Below are 21,166 nucleotides of genomic sequence, written 5' to 3'. Positions count from 1 at the left end.
ACGGAGTCTTTCCGACTGACGCTCTTAAAGCGGATGCAGTCCTCTCCCCCACCTCGCGACGCGCATCCTATCGTGTCCCCTAAGGCCTCGTGGTCCAAAGTCATGCGCCGCCTCCGTGTCTCCATCCAGTCCTGTACCTGTTTCTTCGTTTTTCACCTTGCATTCCCACTCAGAGAGGGATGCAGACGGTGGTTGGTTGGTTTAACAAATTTCTCGCTTTTGTCAGGGACCTCACCTTTTGAAAATTTTATTTTTATAGACAGTAAGTGTTTCTTCATTATCCACCTTGCATTCCCACTCACAGTGAGATGCAGTCGATAGTTTGTTGGTTTTTACGTATCGCTCACTTTTCTCAGGGCCCTCAGCTTTTGAATACTTTATTTTTAATGCCTTGTAAGACGGTACAGTAACTTGTATAAGTTAATATGCTAAGCATGTACAAGTAGGTGAACTCAAAAATCCACGATCTATCTATCCATTCAGTCCTTTACTTATGTAGCCGTTTTCCACCTTGCATTCCCAGTCAGTGAGATGCAGTCGGTGGTTGGTTGGTTTTTCAAATCGCTCGCATATCTCAACTCAGTTTTCGATTACTTCATTTTTAATGCCCGATTACACTTTACTTTAACCCGTTCAAGTTAATGCGTAAATGCATGAAAGCGTGGGCGAATTCAGAAACCCACTATCTATCTCTCTATCCATTTATTTCTGTTCCTGTTTCTTCATATTTCACTTTCAATTGCTGCTCGCAGACAGATTCCGTTGGTGGTTGGTTGATTTCTCAAATCGCTCGCTTTTCTTAGGGACTTCAGCTTTTGGTTACTTCATTTTTATGTACAGTACTTTTTTTATTCGTTTTCAACCTTGCATTCCCACTAACAGAGAGATGCAGTCGGTGGGCTGGCTGGTTTTTCAGGTAGCACACTTTTCTCAGGGCTCTCAGCTTTTGGTAACTTCATTTTTATGTAAAGTACTTTTTTTATTCGTTTTCAACCTTGCATTCCCACTAGTAGAGAGATGGAGTCGGTGGTTGGTTTGTTTTTTTCAAATCTCTTAATTTTCTCAGGAGCCTCAGCTTATCATGACTTCATTTTTATATAAAATACTTCTTAATTTTCAACCTTGAATTCCCACTCACACAGAGATGCAGTTAATGGTTGGTTGTTTTTCTTCAAATCGCTCGCTTTTCTCAGGGATCCGAGCTTTTGATTACTTCATTTTTAATGCCTGGTAATGCAGTAAAGTAATGCATATAAGTTAATGCGCAAATGCATGAACGCTCGAATGAACAAAAAAATCCACCGAACTTGTTGGAATGCATGAACAGAAAATAGAACCTGTTCTAATCTAGTTCTTGCATTCGTAAATCTTCCTTTCCGGTCCTCCAGAATCGTTCATGTATTTGCAGATTAACTCTTAAAAGTTAATTTTGTGAATAAATATTAATGTGAAAGCACAAAGTCTTCTTTCTAATGTTAGTTAATTTACCGGTTAAACAGGCCTTTAGGAAATGAAATTCATTTAGTACATTCCATACTTACCCAAGGTTGGACGAAAATATGCGATTTAAATGGTCTGAAAGATTAATATTTGGGCTTAATTAAATGTGAGTTTTCAGCAAGTATGAACAATCGCGATTGAACGATTGTACAATCTCACCCCCTGGAGATTTGAAATGTCGAAAAGGCTGGATACCCAAGAAAAACCGTTTTCATGGTAACTGCAAAGTGCATAAAAAATGTTTTCGTTAGCATAGATCAGTAACTAAAGAGTTGGTGCCCCATGTTTATGAAGAAAAAATGCTTAAAATTTTCTACCCTACCACGTCCTGAAGTATTGCAGATTCCTCACCTTGCATTCAGTCGTACACATTACCAATCATATTCCTCGCATCAACGTTAAATTCCGAGTTTTGATGCTAAAATTCACTTTTACAGCTTACGAACTTGAAAAAAAGCAGTCGTTTTTCGTTGTTCAGAGATAAAAAATAACGTTTCCGATTTACGCTTATGTTGTATTGTTTTACATTGAAATTATGAGTTAAGAGTTTGGCAGCATTGCAATCTGCAGTTTATTGGCTTAGTTCTCAAAGATCTTATGCTTCTTATCTTAAACGGTGAATGTTTTTGCGAGTTAAATCAAACCAATAGCCACCAATTGTCTCCTCACCTCCCATTTCTTCAGGTATCGTCGGAAAACGGAAATGTTTGGACACGTGGGGAGATGGACGAGAGCTGAATTTTAAAGATCATTCGCGATAGGGTTACAATTTATTTCTGTCAGTGCCACATAGCGGTGTAACTTCTGGCATGTATGACTAGAAAGAATGCATGTAACACAACGATGAAACGATTTTTTTCGGGAAAATACTTTTTTCCAGCGTATAAAATTATCGCAATGGTAATTTGACTTCCCTTCTTGTATTTTACAACACTGAACAGTGTAAGATTTTGCATGACTATGACAAAAATGAACTTGATCTAGTAAGTATCAATGAATTTTATTACGCCTTCTGTGTACAATATGGAAACAATTCCATTAAGCGTAGAAGGGCAATGTGCTACTTCAATTATGGGAAGTATTCTGATGAATTTAGATCTCAATATCCACAAATCAGGGCTAGGGTTACCAAATTATCTTCTGCTGCGATCAGTATAGTTTCTTTCATTTGTGGCATAGATCCTTGAAATAATATGGTAAAGTGTAGTAAACTAGGACGATAATGAATTACTACTGAATTTATGTGTTTTGATAGAAGAAAATTTCAGCGACTACCTAGATTAACGGAGGCAACCATGAGCCAAATTTCTTATTCCTAAAAATTTGGGGGAAATTTAAGTGCCCGACAATTATTTCAATATTATTATTCGTAAATCAATGTTAGATCAAATTTCTGAATCAGTCGAAATAGGCCATAGGACATGTTTACTGCCATGAGCTTGAATGTTCTTCTTTCTCTCGCGAAGCAGTATCCTTTTTTTATATTTTTCTTTGTCATTCGTATTTTTACCTCCAGCTATACTTCTCCCATGTAAGGATTCAAATACTAGATTTTTAATGCCGATTGGCTGGCACGTATTCAAGGGAGGGGGTACTTAGGAGGGTTTTGTATTACCTATTTGTTGTGGCCTCTAGTGGCGACTGCCCGCGATATATGTGTTTAGGAGGCCGCTAGCCCAGGGGCATCTCTTCTCTGACATTCCGTTTAGCTATACAGTTAAATTTCGTTATGTCTGCCATCAAATCAATTTGAAGAGATATTTATAATTCTTACTCAAATATTGAAAAGTTTTGAGAAAAATGAGACAGGTTTCGGGATCGAACGCGTATGGATACCAAGATAATAAAAAAACGTCCTTTTCGATAAAAACCAAAGGAGACTATAAACCCCAGCAGTATAAAAACTAATTTTATTGCTTATTTTATTAAATTTATGGTTTCCGATGCGTGAAAATTGACAAAAAAAATGTGGTCGACGCGTATGCCACTTCGGAGAATTTAAAAAGAGCATGCATAACCTCTTTAGAATGAAACAAAAAAGTAGTATCTCCGATAAAAGTTGCACAAAAAATAAGATGATTAATAAGATGGGGGTAGTTCCATCTCTCAGTACAGTAAAAATATGTAATAATCTATTTTCTAAGGGAAATAAGGTTTAATAAAAAACAACCATATAATTATTGAAAATGGCATGTCTAACCTTTTTAAATTAAAACTCGAGTACCAATCAACCACGCGAGGCAAATTTCTGGCTATATGCTTGGCACTCAGTACTTGAATTTCCTATCGTAGATATGAGATTGTCCTTACAGTATTGTAAACTTAATGTACCGTCAAGTTTATCAGGAGGCAACTCTAATACCCAAAATTATATGGGTATGATGAGTGGATGTTTTGGCCGAGAGTGATCGATTGGTATTTGCCGATTTTTTCTTAGCGATCCTTACAACTGATATCACTGCGGTCGAAATTCGCTGTCGCTTTGCAACTCTTGTTTTTCGGTTACGACACCACCCACTCCACCAAGAACCCAATCAACGCTCCCTCGCGTTTGTCGGACCCAGGGCACAGAGAGTCGCCCTCACGGTATCTGAAATTTAATCCGGACTCTCTGCGATTTTAATTAAAATTTTTAACGATCGACAACGAGGTTGTTGATGGACATTTAGCTTGTTTTGCAACTAAATAATTTCTGCGCACCTGCCGCGCCTCGGATGTCATTATGATAGTCACAAGTGAATGCTTATTATTAATTCCGATCTAGCGTCCCTCCCTAACTCAGTTGCAGTCAACCGTGGCCAAATGCGATTATGAAACGCCGTCCACAAATAAACAACTGCATTTCCCTTCGATTCGCGCGTGAATATGTGTGTGCACACGTTTGCCTGTGCGCTAAGCGACCTCACGGAGACGAAATAACACGGGCGCTAATTAAATTACGGCATTTTTTTATGCCCAGGGATTGTCTTTGAAAATTTATGCTTATTTTCATTAACGGACGGCCTGATAGGGTATTTCTGCGAACACGGAAAGTTGGTGCTTTTCATACACCAAGTAAATTGCTCCGAATGAAAAATGAAAAAATCTAATGACACCTAGCTGCTAGTTAGAGGCATATAACTCGGGGAGATGCTCTTCACGGTTGGGTGACTATATACATAATCACTTCGAGTTCTGATGTGAAAAGGGAGTTACATTGCGTCCTAATCCAATTATGTTACTGCAATGCTTTATTAAACAGTAAAGAACTTGTAAAATATTAGCAAGTTACGTAATTAGTCGTTCATTTTAACGGAAAATATTGTATTACTTAGATTACTACGGGAGGGAGTAATTGACAGAGGGAGTTTTCGATCAGAAAGAAAATAATATAAGCTTTAATACTTGTATAAGAACGCTATTTTTTCTATGCTGACTGTGCAAATTAAAATGTTAATCTCATGCACTTTAATTGCTTTCATTCATATGGGATAGCATCAGAAGATTTACGTCATTGAGAAGCTAATGTGGTCTAATCAAACCCAGAATTGCTATGTAAATCATCAAGACCTAATCTCACATGTTTGGACCTAATTTCACATGTTTGCATCCTAATGTCACATTCGAAAATAGATTTTTCAGGGAAGTAACAGATCACGCACAGCCACTCGTTCGTAAATGAATAGTATGTTGCTAGAGATTTAACTTTTTATGAAGTTTCTTGGAGTTTCTTACAGTTGTAATAAAAAAACAGACATTGATAACCTCAGTAAAATTTATTTTTAATTAATCGATCAAAATTAATGGTAACTAGGTGTGGCAATACCTCAGTAACACAACATCAATAAATATGTACAAAGTTAAGAGGTATGTCAAAATTTTTTGTGTATCCTATTCTGTTCTTATATATATATATGTATACTTTAAATTATATTGCTGTATAAAAACGCGATCGTAACATTTTTATGTAAAAATATTGTATATCGTTGTCATCTTTGTATTTTATATTGTTCATGTTTTCACTTTCATAGCCCTGAGGATGATTTTACATAAATCGAAACGTTGGCTATAACTTGGTTTCAATTGACCTAAACTCCAAGAAACATCATAAAAAGTTATTAAACAAGGTCAAGAATAGAAGAGGAAAAGTAGTAATAATACTAATTAGCTAGAGATATATACTTAATAACTCCACTGGTGAATTACAAAATGCACCTTCTGATAAACCAAGAGTGACTTAATAGGCAATGATGTTCAATTAATTTAATAGTGTACATTCAATGTTAAACTGCCACATTATAAAAAATCTAGTTGGCCTGTGTAATTTATTTCAATTGTACATACTGCATTAAAATCATTGAATTACTGAGATAAGTTTTAAAAAATTAATCAAATTATTGTTCGCATACATACGAAAAAATCACGCTATTAATATCCATCTATTTGAAAATTTTGTGGTGTAATCAGAGTATCCATACTTCCTGGATAGTGTTTGAAAGCACGTAGCTTTTGGTACCGTGATGATTAAATGGGAAATGCATGCAATTTCAATGAGGCTCCACAGTCAACAGCCCTACCATAGAATTGGTTGAAAACTTCGACATTTTGAGTCGCACACGGATTACTTGAGAAGTAAAAAACATGTATATGAAATAACGGACAAAAACATGTTTTTTTCTTTTTATGACTTTCGGGCGAGTTTCATAGTGTTGTAGTGTCTTATCTCGCATCCCTTTAAATACTTGGATTAGCGAGTAAGCAATCTTCAAATATTTATTTACCTATCGCACGATGCATTATTCCCTATATCAGGGGCTTAACTATGGGGGTTGAGGAGATAATCCCCCTCCCCAAAGCCTCAGAGAAATAAAAAAATACCTTTAAAACTATTGTCTAGTTTTGACACATAATTACTGCATTTGCTTAAAGTTCAATTTTTTGTGCCAAAATTATGTAAAATAAATTTCCAGGCTTGTCATTTTTCAAAACTTTTACCAGATTTTATCCTGGGAGGGGGGGGGGGGGGAGGGAGGGGTCGCCACCCCAGGCCATCCCATTTCCCCCAAGCCATATGCCCAGTTATGCCACTGCCTTATATCACTGAATGTTAATGTTTTTTCACGTGGAGAAAGAGGTTACTTGATGTATAGTGCTAAAAACATGCTTAGTGTTCCTTATTATTATTTATTAATGCAATGCTGGAAGTCCTCCCAGGATGTAATTGAATTTCTCTTTTCTCGAAAAATGAAATGGCTCCCTTGATAGAATTTTACGATATATTGCGGCAAAAAATATCGACATATTTTCCGATTTCATTTGATCGTGGTGCTCGTATTTTAGCTACTGCCACTCCTATAAAATTTTACTCTGATGGATTAAACTCAATTCGAATTTTCCCTCTACATCAAAGCTTTGCAGTTAAATTTGGCTGGCAGGGATTGCATTTTGCGTGCTGAGTGTGCTTTTCTATTTGAGCCGTGATTTATATTTAGTCATCTTCAGTTTTGATCCATTTATGATTATTTTTTTCCCAGAATTGTATCTTACTTGATGAAAACATAGATGAAGTAAAGATAACGCCATTTTATGCTCTTTGTTTATTTTTTTATTTCGTTATATCTGGAATAGATATTTATTAACACTAATTAGGTGTTGGTAGCATTTGTTTGATAATGACTTTTCATACTCGTAGCATAAATATTTTCCTCGGTCGAACTTAAATCAACAGCTCCTTAACTTACCAGGCTCAAGCAGATGAAAAATCTTTGCCCATTTCAGCCCTCATTATATTAAATCGTGATTATTTATCCTGATTTGATATCATGATGTACTTTTAATTTCTTGATAAATTGTTTTTGATGTTCAAGGAGCATTATTTTTGGCTAACAATAAGAAGTGTCTTTTAAATTAAGCACTATTTTTTGCATTCATTTATTATGGATCCCCTCGAGACGTAATTTATAAAAGTTGTCTTAATGTTAGTAGTTAAAAGTGTCTCAGTGTCATTTTACACCACATTAAGTCTTTACTAATTTATAAAATTGCCATTGTTATAAATGGTTATGATTTTGATAACCTCTATTTTTTGGGGTAGGATCACTTAGAACCTTAGGTACGTTAGGTATCTGTTACTTAATAAGTTATTATTGTCATTAAATATAATAGAATGTTGATTTATTACTCTGGAGGAAGAAGTAGAGGGTCATTACCAATAACTACCACCAGCTCTGATACGGCATTTTTTTTATTTTTATTTTAGGATATACTTACCAGCAAAAGGAAGAAATTAGATTCTTGCATTGAAACGCGTGCATCCATTTATACACGTTAAACGCGATTTATCACCTCCTTATTCGATCATTGATTCGCGGAGTCACCTCAGCACCAAGGTTGCGGCGTGCTGAAATTAACGTGGGCGCTGCGCTCCAGAGCAGCGACGATCACCCGACGTTACGCCATTGGCGGCGTCCTTATTTTGTGGATATATCAAGGACAGATCTAACGCCGGGGCTTAAATTCACCACATTCTGGAACTATCTGAGGAAATAAATACGAGGTAGAGAAAAATTGTGCCACGAAATTTTAATCCTGGAAAGCTGATGTCGTTAGGAATCAAAATCTCTATTTTGTTTAGGCCGAAAACGCACCATTTTTGAACTACAGAAAATTTTAGCGAGGCATTCCAATTGGCCGCGAATTTGCACTGATGCCGGATGGTCCGGGCAACTAATGACTTCGAATGCTTTTCTAGCATTTGCCTTTGTCCGGAGCATTCGGCAGAAGGTCAAACTCGCTGCTAAGGGAAGCGCTTGGCTAACATTTGTGGTTTACAAAAGGTGCGTTTTCGACCTGAACGCCATCCATAATTTTGATTCCTACCAGCATCATCTATCCAGGGTTAAAATCAGGGATGGAAAGTGAAATGAAACGAAAATATTTCGTTTCCCCCCGGAGGAAAACGAAAATAATAGGTCTAGGTTTAGTTTCGCTCCCGCACGAAATTAAAATCAACAAGGAGTTTAGAGATGTGGAACGAAATTTTATTTCCGGGAACGAAACTAAATTAATCGAAACTCCGCTGATCATAATAAAGGCTCGATCCCCGAAGTTGAGTGGAGGGGAATAATGCCTCGTTCACATTACGATCGTCCGAGCGGTCGTCGGAACTATCGTGCATTCACACAACGATGGTTAAAACCTGTGCTGCCCTCAAGTGCTGACATCTAAAGTGAACGGGAAATTGAATGTAAGCAAAGCTGTTGAGGTATGCATGGACAAGATATTACTGTTTTTAACGTGTATTTACCGAATAATTTTTCTTCCGCCCATATTCTTCCTTCCAAGGACAAATCCATGAAATGTCCATGAAAAAAATAGAGCTTCACGAGCTTTTCGTCTTTCTCTTGTCGCTTCCGTTTCCGGTCTCCCAGCGCCTAACCATCGTAAAGTGGCAACGTTCGGAACTACGTCAACTATAGTCAGAACCGTCAGAACTTGCATTCACACGGCTAGTTCGGTCAACTATCGTTAGGACGACGGCTCGGACGATCGTAATGTGAATGAGGCATAAGAGGGAATAGTTTCGACCCATTACGTTTGACATACGAGTAGAGAGGTTAAAAAATTGAGCTTAAAAATCGAATGGCCAATTTTACGTTCACCGTTTTCCTTTTAGTGGTAAAAATATGAGTGCTCCATGCATCTAATGACGGTAGGCCGAACATCTACTTCATTCAACCATATATCGTACTCGGTGTGTTGGTCGAAACTAAGCTGTTCGAAGGTGAAGCACGTGATCCCCGCGGTGCGAAAAATTATTTGCGTTTCTTTTCGTCTCAAAGCTGTAGTTTAGATTCGACCCGAAGTAGTTTTGACTCCGATTTCGTTTCGACCCTGAGTTTAGCTCCCTGGGTCAAAATCCATTTCCTTTTGTTTCTACTTTCCGCTGCATGGACCGAAACAATTGAAATTTTTCTGGTTTTGACTTGCCTACCCTGGTTAAAATTTCGAGCGCAATTTTTATCCACCCTCTATTGAGATCTCTGCTTTTATTTATTTAATATTTAGTGTCGTTTGCTTATTTATATCGGTTTATGTTGGTATCTGTTAGCTCGAAAAATGTTCTTTTTCTGACCGTAATTATGTAGCCTTTGACCATAATTGTAGTAAATATTCATACAGCGTCGATTGGTACATTTGTGTCTATTGATAACTGGTTGCTCAAAATATTTATTGCTCTTGTGGTAATTAACAATTTTATGCCGGGAAATAATTTTTTGCCTTTCCAATAGGTTCCGGCTCATACCGAACTTGGATTATTAGTTAGAACGTGATCAGCCTGCAACGACTGATCAGCAATACCTTTCGCAATTGCTAATTAGATCCGTCACCACCGTATCAGGCTATTCCGGCATTGCACTTGCGTGATTAGTGAGTCGATTGTCGCGGATATTTCTCTCCGTACGTTTCTGCAAATTCCACTCCAAGTATATCACCCAGTAAAATAAAGGATCTAGCTCAATATCTCCCAGTAGTCAATATATGCCACCAAGCGGTGTATAGGCTTAATATAAATATATAATATAAAAATATAAATTAATTTAAGGGCGTTATTCACTTCCACTGCCTAAACATCAAACAACCATTGACGAGCCCTTTTTTTTGGATAAACAAGGATTTTTAAAAATCACAGTAGCCAGTGGCCTCCTCTATGAGATCGTAGACGCATGCTTTCTATTGACAGATTAAGTCAATTAGATGAGCATTGTGTATCATAATATGATGCTCACTCAATCTCGCTCAGTGCTGCAACCCAAGGATTTATTTCGATTGGTGAAGGTAGATCTCACCACAGAACTCAATGAGTAGCTAGTTTAAAAGTATTTGCTGGTAGTAAAATCGTCCATTCTAATATTAGGCATATATGTCGACTTATTTCTATCATTGTCTGAGGGTATGAATTACCATGATGAATTAATAATGATACAAATATCATATGATAAAATATTTTGTAACTGTGAAATTACTTTTTCTTGAGCTTTGATTATGTGTTTTGCTTCAGAAACAATGATTTTTTTCATTGATTAAATAAAGCTTTACAAATTATGTAATTACATCCTTCCATACTATTTTTCACCACAAATTATTATTTTGTTGCTTAGTGGCTTGAGTGAATGTCCATTTGACAATATGTCCTCTTTCGTAAAACTTTGAGAAATATTCTTCACGATTTATCTGAATGAATACGATTTATTAAACCTATTCCAATTGATCGGTCATTTCCCAACACATTGAGTTTGTAATATATTTTATAGCTCACGGAAGAGTTGGTTAACTTTCAGTGGAAAGACAGGTTTCCTGCAGAGGAGATAATGAAGATGTAATCATTTATGGTTACGGTATATCTCCTTTAACACCCAAATAGCCTATAATATTGGCAAAACTATATTGGACGTTTTGATTGAAAAAGCATGTCCTATTGATTTTCACATCAATTGACCAATTTTTCGTATTAATTTTTGAATTGGTAAGAGATATATAAGATATTTTTATCTACAATTAGATCCATGGATACAAAACATTGCAAGTATAAAAGATTAGTGATGTGGTTTGGTGAATTTATAAATATTTTTCACATTACAGGATAACAATCTTCACTACTCAGGCCTGAGTGCATAACTTTCTCGAATCCTTGACGACTATCCGGGCTTTCAGGAAAAGGTGTACATTTTCACGAAGGACTCCTATACCTTGTCTCTTGAACCATCTAGAAAGGTATGCGAATAGAGATAACACCAGTAGATATGTTTTCATTGGATATTTTATCTTTTTTTAATAAGGTATATGTCATTGCACCGTATTCATGTTTTGTGTAGCATTTGTTTCCATTATGATTTATTTTCTAAATTGCGTATTCTTGTGGGGTTCCGAAAGGGGTTTGAGGTCTTAGAATTGGGTACTTTTTCGATTAATACTGTAGTTTAAGTCGGTACTGAGGGAGTACTCGAAAAATATTCTTTCATTGCGGTGCGAATTGCAATGCATGACATTTTTTATTGCACACTTTAAATTTCATTGCACACTTTGGGGCCGATTTGAGCAAGCTGACTTGAACAAGACCCTGTGCCATTAAACTCTCGCTTGGCAGTGCTTGACAGTGATTGGAATTAATCTGATTGGTTTTCATCGCGAGATGACCCTTCTTAGTGATTGGTCGGAACGAGAAATTTCAAATGCAGCTGTTAACCAAACACACCAAATTCCATCGATCTCGGTGGCGGCAGGGCAAGTCTTTGCCTGCAAAATCGATGGTCGTGGGTTCGAATCCCGTCTGATTAGGTTAACTTATAAAAATCCCATGATAACGTTCACAGGTAGTCATATCGAATCAACCGCTCATAATTAAAACCGACCGAAATAATTCCAAACAGTGTCAAGCGCACCCTCAAGTCGATAGATTCGTTCGTATTAATGGTTAACCTTGAACGATCGTCTTTTTCCCGAGTTGTCCAAACGCGCGATTCCCCAGTGCCGTGCGTCGGGCCTCTATTTACATACGCGCGCGGTCGGAAACGGGGTCCGACTCGATTTATCGATTGTTTTCCGAGCGAATACCGTAGCGGCCGAGCTGTGCTCCCCAAAGTTCCGACGCGCTCTATGGCCACCCGCCTGCAGGTCTTGTGTGCTGGGCAGGGAAAGGTGGTTCCGCGTGGCAGAGCACCATGTAAAATAGTGAGAGAAGTCCGTGAAGGGAGTCCACAGTAGTAAAAGGCTCTGCTGACGTTGTTACTGAAGCTATACCTCAAACTTGGTTGGAAAGAACTACGGCACTGGTACGGAGCATGAAAGAGGTGAGCACAATACATTTGCTTCGGAATTTTACTTTTGCTATGAATGGCTTTGAACATGCAATGACATTACAGGGAGGATGCGACGATGGTGTACAACCCATATGCGGATGCAGATCATGTTGTTATTGCTTCATCCCGTAGTCGAGTCATGACGAAGACTTTAGTCCACTACCTTTTAGAGGTAAGTGCGAATAAAGTCGGACAAAAGGTGGTCGAGTTGAAGTTGTTTCTTTATTTATTGATATAATGAAGGTAGGAATGTGTAAGTTATTTTTACAACTCAAACTACGTAAGTACTAATATCCTTAACGCCAAGTAGTTGGTGGTTAGCAAACGCAATTTAATGGCACGTACCTACTCTTGTAAGCATATCTAACGCGGGCACCTTGGTGGAATTGTGCCACAGGGTGCGTAGTTGTTTTTCCTATAATGGAATTTTTAATAGTAAAAGGTGATGTTAGGGTTTAGTAACGTATCACAACGAATTGTCGGCACAAAAAACAGGGTGCTAAGTTTTAAGAATTTGAATTCTGTCTTTTGTCATTCAAAGCCTGAATCCTTCGTGGAAAGGTCAACGAGAAGAAATACTTAAATATGACAAGGTTGGCTGAGAGGCGAACGAAGCGAAAAGTGACGTCAAATCAATCATCGGATTTTTGACTTAAGATGTTTCACGATATGCTGAAGGGAAGCGGAAGGATTCTCAAAAATACTAAGTTAATTAATAATCTCATTTAAATAAATCTGTTTTAAATACCTTTTATGCAATTGTTATGAATCGGAAGGAGGAGTGAGGTGTTCTAACAGTGATGATCTTCGCCTAACAATGAGATATACACGAATAATGTCCCCTTCCATCAGATACCAAATATGTGGTTCGTTCTTCCTCGGAAATTTTTTCGACGGATGTCGACGGTGCGAAAACCTTGTTTTGAAGGCTGAGACTCACTTTAGCACATATTCGGCAAGACTTCCCGCAATGATTTCGAGATCGTTTCCTATCTCTTCCCCACGAGAGAGTTCACCGGAGCGGGAAAGAATTAACTACCGAATCACCATTAAGAGAGGGAGGCGACCACAGATAGTGGGGCGTCAGAGGGGTTTCGCGGTGGTGGTAGTATGTACAACTGTTGATCGCGGATTTCGCTGGGCTCGTTAACAGCGTGCTAAGGGGTCGACTGGGGTGGCTGAAAAGGGTTTCCAGCGACACAGGAGGAGGATGAGAAAGATCGATAGCGACCCTGACGTCCCGCCAGACTCAAATGGGAACATCACTCTCGGTCGGCAATTCTTGTCTTCCCCGCTATGAAGCTTATTAAAGTATTTTACCGATTAAGGTTAGCTTCCGTGGGATACTTAAGAAGTCTTCGATGAGCCTCCTCTTCAGTAGCGTAGCCAAGGGGGAGACCGGGAGGTCCGGACCCCCCGAAATATATTAAAATACAATGATTTTCCTTCAAAAAAGAAAACAAAATATTGAACAATAATGAATTTACAAAACATTTCTTTAGCAAATGAAGTTTTTTCGATTATGAAAAGTGTTAAAATTATTAAAAAACCCTCTCTTAGTACCATTTTTTTCAAAAAACCACCGTGGTTTTGGACCCCCCCCCCCCCAACGGATTTCCTGGCTACGCCACTCCTCTTCCTTCATGTTCTTACCTATTCAATTCACAATAAGGCCTAATCCCTTTCATTCTATCTAAAAATCCCATTTTCTTCCTTCCTCTCCCTCGTTCAACGTTTAACCCTCTAGCATTGTTTTCAAAATCTCCTTCCCGATCAGTATTCGCTCCATCCAGACCTTCTGTCTCCTCCGTATCTCATATAAACGCTGCCTCTCCTCACCCACCATATTTCAGCACTTCGTCGTTCCTTATTCTTTCCGCCCACTTTTTATCTCTCCCTTCTTCTCCACACACACACATCTCGAACTTCTCCAATCTTCTCTCGTCCCCCTTCCTTAGTGTCCACGTTTCCGAGCTGTAAAGAGATACACTGCAGATCAAAGTCTTCACTAACCTTATCTTTAAACTCTCTCAAAAATATCCTCTTATAAGCACCTTCCTGATCATGAACGCCTCCTTTGCTAACGCAATTCTCTTTCTGACGTCCTCCCTGCTGTATTTGTTTTCCTCTAATGTGCTACCCAAATAGTTGAATTGCTCAACCTGCTCAAGTTTTTCCCCTCCTACTATTTCATTGAGTCTCACATTCCTAGCTCGCGATGCTTTTTAAAACAGCATAACCCTAATTAAGTCGCGGAGAAAAAGGCGTGAAAACAGTGACGCCCGTCGCGATATGTGGCAGGCCTTGTGTTGACTTTCGAGAAACCGTAACGGATACGGAGCCCCTATAAATTCATGTCGGAACAACACGTAGACAGGTGGATCTACATGTGGGTAGGAATATCACATGAACAGACATCTCCTTTAACTCTGAAAGTTCACTCGTCAGCGGTTTACCAACTCTTGCTTAGCTGCCGTTAAAAAGGCCATTATAGAAATAATTCACTTATACCTGGGCTCGAACTAGGAATCTTGAATTACCGCGGCGGGCTTTAACCAAAATATTAAACAATCAACCTAAAATACACCAATAATATTCCAGATGTCTCCTCCCTTGAATATTTTTGGTGGTCACAAAGGACTTGAGAATTTAATATGCTTAGCGATGAAAAAACTACTGTTAAAAAATTATGTATTGAAATGCTACTAAGAAGCACTCAAATCGGATGCTCCTTTTAAAAAATTGATTTAAGAAGGCGAAATAATCATCGACGAAGTACTAAACTACTTCATTGAGGCGTGGAGAAATAGCCACGAAATAGCCACGAGATGTAGTTGTGTCGAGTATGTTGATTTTATTGGCAGGAATATGTGCTTCAGCCAAAACGGAGAGTGATAATTGTCGTACGAATTGTAGAAATGCTGCAGGAGAGCGTCAAAAGCAGGCGAAAGAAGGGTGAAATTAGCACCTTACATCGTCTATATTATTGTTTTCTTCGAAGAAAATAAAAGATTCGTACTTATTATACTAAAGCTGGACCTTGGAAAGTAGATCGCTCTTGCGACTACAACTGGCTGGTAATAGTACACGAATGAAGTATATCACTGGAAACAATATTGGACCTGACGGAATAAGCATTTGAGCTGCTAAAATCTTACTCATTTGATTTCACCTCTGGTAATGAAGATAAATGCATGACGACCTGGCTGAAGTTGGAAAAATTTGTCTGAAGTAAGAGCTGTTTTTGTTATGGGTTCACATGAATCTAGCAGGCGTTGGGATACCAAAACTTGCGCACGCCCTTCAACATCGCAGCGGCCGTGTGGAGAACGATGCGAAAACAGTCGACGAACTATCTCCGAAACCATTTCGGGCGGCCAATGTTATTGTTGTTTTCCTCCCTTGTTGCGTGCTGAGAAGTTGTCTCGACGGCTCTGGGTTCCGACGATCGATGACGTCGGGTAGGAGCCGCCGTCAGCAGGCCGCAGCAGAAATCTTCCACCCTCTCTCCCGGAGCGAAAGGGGGTTGTGCTCGCGGTCGCCCCCTGGACGCGCCGGCCGGGGAAGACAGCCACGCCTACCGGCACCCGACCTCTCCCGCACTCGCCTCGACACTGAGGCTGGGCGGGGCGACCCAGAGGTGGCGCGGGGGGCAGGCCCTCGGTGGGCCGGACTCAGCCAGCCAACCGCATCGCATCCCGCCCGTGACGTAGCCGGAATCCGCTTCCCTCCAATAGGAGGCCTTAGAGAGGGCGTCAACGGGTTCCGGCCCACATCGCTCCGCCTCCCGGTGGTGTGGGGGCATTGCAGGCGGAGAAGGGGGATAGAGGGGGGGAAGGAGGCGGAGTAGGCCTCCGGAGTGGGGCGAGAAGGACGGGGAAGGCTCCGCACGGACGGGGCAGTCGGCAGCAGGAGAAGGAACTGTGCGCATGCATAACGCATGAACCTGGAGAGAGCAGCAGAACGGGACAGGACGCCGCCTTCACCGCCGACGTCCTCGTACTCCAGCAGTGGTAGCAGCACGTCGCAGGGAAGCAGCTGCTCTTCTTCTTCCACTTCGGTATACGGCGCAGCCACCACGCCGTCGTCGAGCGCCGCGGCGGCCAGCATCGGGCGACGACTCTTCCTCCGGGGCCCGGAGGATCCTTCTTCACCGCCGCCGCCCCCATCTCAGGCGGGCGGCTACGGACCGCGACACCACGCCGCTACTGTGGCGCTGTTTCCCGGGGCCTCGCCCGCGCCGCACTCGGCCGCCTCGTGGTGGCCCCCGTCCCCGGTGTCCCCCCCGCGGGTCCCCCCTCACTTTGGCGGCGACCACCACCCCGCGCCGCCCCACCCCCACCCGGAGGAAGGAGGAGGCGGTCGTCCGTACTCGGCCACCCCGCCGCCTCCCCCGCCGCCGCCGCTCGCCTCCCCGCGGGGCGAAGAGCAGCGGGGGCCGGGTCGCGGCGACGGGCCCCCCTCCTCCCGCCCCCCTCGCCCCTTAGTTATGGCCACGGCCGCCTTCCTTTCGGCTAGTGCGAACGTGTCTTCTGTGGCGAACGGCGGAGGCCACGGCGGCGGCGGGGCCCCCAATAGCGGAGGCGGCGGCGTCTTGGCGTGCGGCATAGACGCAGTGATGAACATTGTGAACTCCTCCGGGAGCGGAGGGGGCAACGGCGGCGGAGGGGCGGGGGGCAATGGTGGTGGCAGCGGCGGTGGCAACGGGTCCGGCGGAGGCGGCGGTGGCTCCGGCAGCGGGGGCGGCTACGGCTCCCCGCGGGAATCGCCACTCGAGATGAAGTACCTGCCCCCAAGCTCGCAGCACCACCATCATCCCCCCGTCGGACTCACCCATAACCCCTGGGTAGGATTGCCGCCCCCGGTCGGTGGGGGCGGCGGCGGAAACGGTGGCGGAGACGCTGGACATTGGGCGGCGGCAGCTGCGGCGGCCGCCGCGGCTGTTTCCGCCTCCTCGAATATGCACCTCCACCAAGACATAAAGCCCCACCAGCAGCAGCAACAACAACAACAGCAACAACAACACGCCTGGCATACCCCCGTGGGAGCCCACTACCTGCCCACCAACGGGGGCGGCGGTGGGGGTGGCGGGGGCGGCGGGGGCAGTGGTGGTGCGTCCCCCCTGCAGCACTCTGTGTACTCTATGAACGGGATGCTGGGACCCCAAGGCGGACTAGGGGCCCATCACCCACACCAGCACCCACCACCACCGCCCCACCAGCACCACGCCGTGCACCACGCGGCGGTACACCACCCGCACCACGCGGCATCGGCAGCGGCGGCGGCTGCGGCGGCAGCGGCTGCGGCAGCCGCGGGAGGCGGAGGGGGCGGCGGAGGCGGGCACCACCACCCGCACCACGCCCACCACCCACCGCCGCCCCCGCACCATCTAGCGCACCACCACCATCACCACCACCACCACCACGGCGCGACGTCGCTCAGGGACGTCCCCAATGGTAGTCCCCCGCCGCCCCCACATCCCCTGCCCCCGCCCCCACATGGACTGTCCCTGGGAGGCGCCGGGGGCCAGGGTTTGGACCCCAGAAGCCACCACCACCATCACCACCACAACCCCCATGGAGTGCTCGGCGGGGGCGGCCTCGGGGGCGTCGGTGGTCAAGGAGGCGAAGTCGACGAGGACACGCCGACGTCCGACGACCTCGAGGCCTTCGCCAAGCAGTTCAAGCAGCGGAGGATCAAGCTCGGTTTCACGCAGGCCGACGTGGGGCTTGCCCTGGGGACGCTTTACGGTAACGTGTTCTCCCAGACGACAATCTGTCGGTTCGAGGCCCTCCAACTTAGCTTCAAGAACATGTGCAAACTGAAGCCTCTGCTCCAAAAGTGGCTGGAAGAGGCGGACTCGACCACGGGGTCGCCCACGTCCATCGACAAGATCGCGGCGCAGGGACGGAAGCGCAAGAAGAGGACGAGCATAGAGGTGTCCGTGAAGGGAGCGCTCGAAACGCACTTCCACAAGCAACCCAAACCGTCGGCGCAGGAGATAACCTCCCTGGCCGACTCCTTACAGCTTGAGAAGGAAGTGGTTAGGGTGTGGTTCTGTAACCGGAGGCAGAAGGAGAAGCGGATGACGCCCCCGAACACTTTGCCCGGTGCGACCAACGACGGCATGATGGTCGGCGAGGGCGGGAGCTTGCAGGGTCTTCACGGGTACCACGGTCATCCGGGAGGCCACCACCCCGGCCAGGAGGGGCCCATGCACGGCTCGCCCATGGGAGGACACTCGCACAGCCCTCCCATGCTCTCGCCTCAGCCCCTGCCCACGCACCAGAGCTTAACGGCTCACTAGCGCAGCGCTAAGAGGTAAATTTTCAGTCCCCTTACCCACCCGTATGACGATACGGTATTTGTGATAAGGAAGACGAGGGAAAAATGTTGGGGGGTCTTAGGAGTGACAAGTATCATCACAACTGTGGCATTGAAGGGTGTTTGGTGCTATCCATTGTGTATGTTACGTGTTAACCTTGGTGCTTATCGCCCCGACTCAACCTGCATGTGGTCATAGAATAGTCCGATGTGTTTGAATGTGTGGGGAAGACCTATATCTTCGTTCACAGCCAAAGTAAGTGTTTTGAGTTTCGTAGAATCTGATCAAAACATCTAACAATGTCCATAAGTACTCAGGAGGAATTAGTTTATAAACATCAGGCATTGGCACTGTCAAATTCATGCCTTCTTTTCCGCTAAGAATCGTAGATGAAGTGGATGCTTAACACTATTAGGTTCCTTTGGTACGTAATGAATTGTATATCTCCAAACTACTACTGAATACTCATATTTACTTAGGACTAATAGAATCCTTTCACCGATTAATATACCTTGAGATATACAATGTATTATTAGTATTAATACCGATACCAATACCGATTAATATACCTTATTAGTATTATTAGTTTAGCTCGCGGAAACTTTTCGGGGAACCTTGAACGTGAGAATGAGAGCAATACTTGCATCTAGACAATAATATTCAAAGACTCGTTATATGCATTGTCTCACGTGTTTGGCCAGTTAGCTATTTAACCTATGTAGCTATCCGAAAACTGTTAGCTATCTCCTCGCTATTGGGTCATTTATGTCAACTCTGTTTATGAGTTTTTGTGCATGTAGTTAGTGTTTTGTTTCTAGATTTGCAAAATTTTAAATGCTAAGTAATAATGAGCTCTGTGGTACCTTCAAATACCACTGCAAGGTGGATAATGACATGACTCCAATAGGATAAAGATTTTCATTTTTTGAAAAACTTCTCAATCGCCAAGTATAGAGTTGGTACTGAGTCTCTAATATTCGTTTATCAGTTGCTGAATATCTTGTGTAGAGTACAGGAATGTTGAATTTTTCTTTCGTTCCTTGAGGGTCTTTGTTGGCTCTGCAATATTCAGGAATCATCTCTGTTTCCCATATGCAGCTGATTCAGAATTCCAATTTCTGATTCAGTTAAAATGGATACTATCTATATTTAAGTACCGCATTGAAATATTTTCTATTAATAGGTGTTTAACATCTCTATGTCCTCCTTTACAAGTCTTCCTTTGGAGTCCTTTATTGACTTGATTGATGAAAGGTGTGACACTTGTGTTCTACGACTTACCTTTCACTTGTTCTGGTATGAGGAAGTTTCATAGAATTATTAACATTTTATCCTTCGGAGGACATGTTCCAATACATTTCAGCCCATAATCCTAAATGAACTTCTAGAATTAATTGGGTAAAAAAGCTGTAAGTTTCTTCACCAAATTTTCCATTCTTATCATACTCTCTAATGCAATATTTCTACTGTCACGAGCACTCCTAGTACTTTCACATAGTATCTGTTCCGTGTTTATCACGAGTACTCTAACTTCCTCTGCTATTGAGGAGATAAGTTATTACATACATTTCTGTTCAATAGCTAATTAAATAATGCTGCTTATAATTTAAATCAATTACTTCTTAATCCGTATCGTGAAGTGTTTATACTCGTATGGAAGTGGATTATGTAATGGTTTTAATACTTTAGTGTTTAATCAAAATGTTGTGACTATTTCGTTCTTTTCGTAATTAATCAACTTACGTAATTACTTGTGGTAGAGATCATTCTGCTCAATGTTTAATGGGTTCGGGAGTGTATTTCTCACTACCTCAATTACTCTGTTTAACATAAGTTATTTTTCAATAAAAAGAACGAGTTGCTGTATTTCTTGGCTAAGGCGTTTTAAGCGGCAGCAGATTTGATTTCGCGTTAAAAGCAGTTGGTAAAGTTTTGTCTTACCTTTACATACCTGATACATTTCTCTTGCTGTTACAGGTACCTCATGCATTGTATCCCTTTGTCCGTGCATACAATTCATGATATTTTCATAGGTTTAAATTCATGGATCAGCAATTCGAATGTTATCATGAAACACCATGAATTCCTTGAAGCATTCCGTTTTTATTTTCTCTCCAACATTTTTTCTAGAGAAGACACATACCCAACTATCATGGACTTCAGATTTTCACGCAAGATTGTTTGGTTGATTTCAATTCTTTATGGATAAAAATATACATGAATAATTTCATTTATTTTGTGAGCTAGAGCTTTTAGTGAAAACAGTATGTTGTAGTCGCTTCCGTTTTAGTGGTTGGAATCTCAGTTTTGTCTATTTAGAAAAGTTTTTGTGAACTCCTTGTGACAATTAGTCTCATTGTTCTAGTTCTATATCACAAATGAAATAAATAACATTGCTAAGTTGCGTATGAAGTAATAATTGTGATCATGTGTCGCCGTGGTGCATATGTGATAAATGCCCGTTTCATGCCACATATTTTGCTACGAATTGAATAATGCCTTC

At 42.2% G+C, this 21,166-nt stretch overlaps 1 protein-coding gene across 2 annotated transcripts in view; it reads left to right on the top strand.

The window, feature by feature from the left end:
- Window positions 1-16,236: 16,236 nt before the first annotated feature.
- LOC124161021 (POU domain, class 3, transcription factor 3) overlaps window positions 16,237-21,166 on the top strand; it is a 495,257-nt gene continuing 490,327 nt past the window's right edge. For both annotated transcript variants that reach the window (XR_006865301.1, XM_046537161.1), the window contains exon 1: window positions 16,237-18,659. Coding sequence is in view for 1 of the 2 variants with exons in the window: in XM_046537161.1 (XP_046393117.1) it covers window positions 16,279-18,645 (2,367 nt within the window). In the remaining variant the exon portion in view is untranslated. The remainder of the gene's footprint in view (window positions 18,660-21,166) is intronic.

The sequence above is a fragment of the Ischnura elegans genome, chromosome 6 (assembly GCF_921293095.1).
Source record: "Ischnura elegans chromosome 6, ioIscEleg1.1, whole genome shotgun sequence".
Taxonomy (NCBI): Eukaryota; Metazoa; Arthropoda; class Insecta; order Odonata; family Coenagrionidae; genus Ischnura; species Ischnura elegans.
This window is presented reverse-complemented; position numbering and strand designations above follow the sequence as displayed.